Raw genomic sequence first — 5,821 nt, forward strand, 5'->3', positions numbered from 1 at the left:
CCCACCTGGGGCTGGTCCCCTCCCACACTTGGCCCATGCAGCCCTCCGGGGCTTGTGGCCCCACTTGGTGGACCCCCGGGACCCTCCCAGTGGTCCCGATACGTTACCGATAAAACCCGAAACTTTTCCGGTGACCAAAACAGGACTTCCCATATATAAATCTTTACCTCCGGACCATTCCGGAACTCCTCGTGACGTCCGTGATCTCATCTGGGACTCCGAACAACATTCGGTAACCACATACAAACTTCCTTTATAACCCTAGCGTCATCGAACCTTAAGTGTGTAGACCCTACGGGTTCGGGAACCATGCAGACATGACCGAGACGTTCTCCGGTCAATAACCAACAGCGGGATCTGGATACCCATGTTGGCTCCCACATGCTCCACGATGATCTCATTGGATGAACCACGATGTCAAGGACTTTAATCAATCCCGTATACAATTTCCTTTGTCTAGCGGTACGATACTTGCCCGAGATTCGATCGTCGGTATCCCGATACCTTGTTCAATCTCGTTACTGGCAAGCCTATTTACTCGTTCCGTAACACATCATCCCGTGATCAACTCCTTGATCATATTGTGAACATTATGATGATGTCCTACCGAGTGGGCCTAGAGATACCTCTCCGTCACACGGAGTGACAAATCCCAGTCTCGATTCGTGCCAACCCAACAGACACTTTCGGAGATACCTGTAGTGTACCTTTATAGCCACCCAGTTACGTTGTGACGTTTGGCACACCCAAAGTATTCCTACGGTATTCGGGAGTCGCACAATCTCATGGTCTAAGGAAATGATACTTGACATTAGAAAAGCTTTAGCATACGAACTACATGATCTTGTGCTAGGCTTAGGATTGGGTCTTGTCCATCACATCATTCTCCTAATGATGTGATCCCGTTATCAACGACATCCAATGTCCATGGTCAGGAAACCGTAACCATCTATTGATCAACGAGCTAGTCAACTAGAGGCTTACTAGGGACATGGTGTTGTCTATGTATCCACACATGTATCTGAGTTTCCTATCAATACAATTCTAGCATGGATAATAAACGATTATCATGAACAAGGAAATATAATAATAACCAATTTATTATTGCCTCTAGGGCAAATTTCCAACACTACCGACGCAGGGCTTCACCTAAGCACTACAACGGTATGACCGAGGTGGAATATGGTGGCAAGGGGGCACCGCACACGGCTAAGGAACGATCACGTGGATCAACTTGTGTGTCCTAGGGTGCCCCCTGCCCCCGTATATAAAGGAGCAAGGGGAGGCCGGCCGGCCCTTGTTGGCGCGCCAGGAGGAGTCCTCCTCCTAGTAGGAGTAGGACTCCTACTAGGAGGGGGAAGGAAAGAGAGGGAGAGGGAGAGGGAAAGAGGGGCCGCGCCCCTCCTCCCTAGTCCAATTCGGACTCCCCATGGGGGGGGGGGCGCCACCTCCTAGGCTGCAGCCCTCTCTCTCCCCTAAGGCCCAATAAGGCCCATTACTTCCCCGGTAGGGTTCCGGTAACCCTCCGGCTCTCTGGTTTTCTCCGAAATCACCCGGAACACTTCCGGTGTCCGAATATAGCCGTCCAATATATCAATCTTTATGTCTCGACCATTTCGAGACTCCTCGTCATGTCCGTGATCACATCCGGGACTCCGAACTAACTTCGGTACATCAAAATGCATAAACTCATAATAATTGTCATCGTAACGTTAAGCGTGCGGACCCTACAGTTCAAGAACAATGTAGACATGACTGAGAAAAATCTCCGGTCAATAACCAATAGCGGGACCCGGATGCCCATATTGGCTCCTACATATTCTACGAAGATCTTTATCGGTCAGACTGCATAACAACATACGTTGTTCCCTTTGTCATCGGTATGTTACTTGCCCGAGATTCGATCGTCGGTATCCAATACCTAGTTCAATCTCGTTACCGGCAAGTCTCTTTTACTCGTTCCGTAATACATCATCTCGCAACTAACTCATTGGTTGCAATGCTTGCAAGGCTTATGTGATGTGCATTACCGAGAGGGCCCAGAGATACCTCTCCGACAATCGGAGTGACAAATCCTAATCTCGAAATACGCCAACCCAACATCTACCTTTGGAGACACCTGTAGAGCACCTTTATAATCACCCATTTACGTTGTGACGTTTGGTAGCACACAAAGTGTTCCTCCGGCAAACGGGAGTTGCATAATCTCATAGTCATAGGAACATGTATAAGTCATGAAGAAAGCAATAGCAACATACTAAACGATCGGGTGCTAAGCTAATGGAATGTGTCATGCCAATCAGATCATTCAACTAATGATGTGATCTCGTTAATCAAATAACAACTCTTTTGTTCATGGTTAGGAAACATAACCATCTTTGATTAACGAGCTAGTCAAGTAAAGGCATACTAGTGACACTCTGTTTGTCTATGTATTCACACATGTATTATGTTTCCGGTTAATACAATTCTAGCATGAATAGTAAACATTTATCATGATATAAGGAAATAAATAATAACTTTATTATTGCCTCTAGGGCATATTTCCTTCAACCGCGTCTTCATCTACGACCACATCATGCATATTCTCCTCCCGAAGGCCCAATTCGGCCATCAAACTCTCGATCTCCGTTGCGGGCGAAGGACAGCCGGCAGACGTCAGACCGCCTCTAATTTCCGCAGCCATCAACCTAAATCCTAACCTGAAACTTGCAGAAAGCACCTGGTATGAACGAACGGGGAGACCTAACCCGATCTGCCCGATACGGAAAAGCTCAAATCAAGGTCGGACAGTGATGCAAACATGCCTCTTGGATCAGCCTGAGTCCGTGGATCGGATCGGAGGGAAGGAAGAAGCTACAATCTCAACGGCGACTTGATTAATGCCAAGAGGATAAAACCCTCGCGAGAGGGAACTCCTTTTTCAATAGGTATGTATATGGCTTGGACTTGCACCGTACTACAAGAAAAATTAGGCTTCACATGTCATACGCATAGCTGATTCGAAACCAGCACAATTTTGTCTTATATCTAAACTAGTAAATGTGTGCGTGCAATGCACGTTAATATTAGGTAATATATTAATTACATGTAAATATTAAGTAAAATATTATTTGCGTATTAATTATGTGATCAGAATTGGCAATAATATTTGGTATAATATTAAATGCACAGTAAACCTTTTGAGCGCTCACCATTGAAACAACCTGAGTCGTTGGATTGATTTGATTTGATGGCTGGGATTTGTTGGATCTACCCCTTTAGATATTTTTATATTGGTATAGATATAGATATAAATAAGTAATACAAGGCTTTCAAAGCATATAACCATCAAACTTAAAATAAGAACAAGGCAAGAAACGACATATCACACCTTCGTTTACAAGTAACACAATTAGAATGAATTGAAAGAAGCACCCACACACCAAACATGGTTGGCTCCCAAGACCAAGAGTCAATAATCTTGAAACAAGGATTAGCACAACCTACACTACCATTCTACCTACTCAATCAGTTGACAATGTGAAACAATGAACAGGAGCAATGTCTATCTATCTACTCAATTTAATACTCAATCAGCAGGAGTATTTTTTTTCCCGATTGATTAGCCAACCACCCACAGACGAAGCACACCTACTCGCTGGTAGTTCTGAGGCAGCCATTTAAACCCGGACGCAGAAAAAAAAATCAAATCAAATAGTAAAGTTAATTTACAGGTCCGGAAAGTCGCTGAAGAACCTCATCATCATCCCCGGCGAGGGCACGGTGGGCGTGGCGAGCAGCAGGCCGCCGGGGCTCGATGCGAAGGGCGGCGCGTCGCGGGCGCCGGCGGAGGCGAGGAACGGGCTCAGGTCGTTGAGCCAGGACAGGGAGCCGGTGTCGAAGGGCAGCGGCGAGAACAGCCCCACCGAGGCCGCCGCCGGCAGCGCCGACGGCACGGGCGAGAGGATCCCGGGCCGTCCCGAGCCGAGGACCTCGGCGAAGCCATCCAGATCCAGCCAGGAGCCGGCGTACGGCGCGGGCCCTGGCGGCAGCGGCCGGACGGACCTCTCGATGGCGGCGTACCTCGCTGCCGGCGAGAAAAGTGATTCCTGCGGCTGAAACTGCGGCGGCACGGCAGAGGGCTCCGCCGCCGCCTCGGTAGAGTTAGAGTACTGGGCCGGCGCGCCCGGGCCGGTGAGGCGCTGGACGAGCGCCAGGAACTCGCCGGGCTGGGTGTGGATGACCTTGGGCGAGGCGTCGTAGATGATGACCGGCGCCCGCGGCTGCTGCGCCTGCGGCTGCGGCTGAGCTCGCTGGTGGCGGTGGTTGGGGGCTTGCTGCCGGGCTCCGTAAGGCAGCGGCACGACGGGCGGCTTCCTGACCTTGTGGGAGTCCTTGCTGACGGACAGCCGCGGGGGGCGCGGGCCCTGCAGCTGCAGCTGCCTGCTGCGTGGTGACTGACGGTCCTCCGACGACGACGCGTCCATGGATCGCTCGCAGCGGGAGGAGGAGGAAGAAGAGTAGCCGACAGAATGGGGAAGGAAGAAGACGAGTGTGCTTTGGTTTCTAGCTGTGGACGGACGCTGCCAAGAAATCAACGGGAGCAGCAGGAAGCCACGGCCCACGGGGCAAGGTGGTTGTTGACCTGAACAGCCAAGGAAAAGTCGTGTGTGCTTCCCAAAGATTATAGTAGGCGCTAGCCGTCGGCTAACCGATGAGAGTACCGGCCGATCACCTCCCACCATACGATAGTTGTTGGTGACTGTTGGATCAGGCCCCGTACCTAAAGAGATGCCTAGAAAAATTAACCGAATGTTTCTGAGACACCAGTGCATATTTCTACAGTAGAGGTGTCTAATTAAGTATCTACCTCTATAATAAGCACCGGTGCTTAGTGCATGTCTCTGATTGAGTTCACGATGGAGATCTCCCCTACCTAGGGGATTGTTTCTTTTTCCCGTCGATCTTCGTCAGTGGTGAGATGTTCGATCTGGCTGGCCATCCTTCCAGATTATGATCATTCGTTTCCTCGTTCCCAGTTTGAGATCGAGTTTCCCCTCCCCCGGGCAGGGTTTTCTTTCCTCTCGTCGCTGGAGGCAGCGTTGAGTTTTTTCTTCACCCCTTGTTCCAATTTCTTCCCTTTGGCTACGTTTGGGCTGATCATGGGGTGTGCTAGACCTACTTCCTGGCCTCGGCTTACCATGTGAGGTGTTCGATATTGTTGGGTTTCTACTCTCGTCGTCCCCGGTGACGTTTGAGTTTCATCGTTTTTGTTCTTCTGGTGGTGCGTTCCTGCAAGAGGGCATTGAAGATTGTAAGTTTGAATTGTCGAGGATGTGGATGCTCGTGGCGGTTCGAGTGCTCTTGGGGATCCAAGGTCGTGTGAGACCAGATGTGTTGTTTCTATCTGAAACACATCTATCTAAAGCTAAGACGAAAAAACTAAAAAGATGGTTAGGTTTTGCGGAGATGAAGATGTCGGAAAGCAGCGAGAGAAGTGGTGGCTTACTGAGGTTTTGGCAGTCTAGTCTGGGTGTCACGTCTTCTGAGGCACACACCAATTTCATTGACATTCGTATCAAAGAATGAAATGAAGAGGGATGGTGCTTTGCTAATATCTATGATGAGCCGAGCCGTCAACGGAAGCACTTGACCAGATTCTCAAAAAAACACTTGACCAGGGACTATACCTGTCCATCCGTTGGGCCGGGCCTACCAAAGCCCGATGCAAAAAGCTAGGCCCGAGCCCGGCCAGCCGTTAGGCCTAAAAATCAGACGCCCAAACCCAGCCCATCGCGCAAAAAACCCATCAGGCCTCAGGCCAGGCCTCTTCCTTAAA

At 49.6% G+C, this 5,821-nt stretch overlaps 1 protein-coding gene across 1 annotated transcript; it reads right to left on the reverse strand.

The window, feature by feature from the left end:
* Positions 1-3,316: 3,316 nt before the first annotated feature.
* On the reverse strand, positions 3,317-4,763 carry LOC119298887 (protein MKS1-like). Its single transcript, XM_037576192.1, has one exon. It carries the CDS (start codon positions 4,725-4,727, stop codon positions 3,711-3,713), a length of 1,017 nt encoding a protein of 338 aa, XP_037432089.1. The 5' UTR covers positions 4,728-4,763; the 3' UTR covers positions 3,317-3,710.
* Positions 4,764-5,821: the final 1,058 nt, after the last annotated feature.

Source organism: Triticum dicoccoides, chromosome 5A (genome assembly GCF_002162155.2).
Source record: "Triticum dicoccoides isolate Atlit2015 ecotype Zavitan chromosome 5A, WEW_v2.0, whole genome shotgun sequence".
NCBI lineage: Eukaryota > Viridiplantae > Streptophyta > Magnoliopsida > Poales > Poaceae > Triticum > Triticum dicoccoides.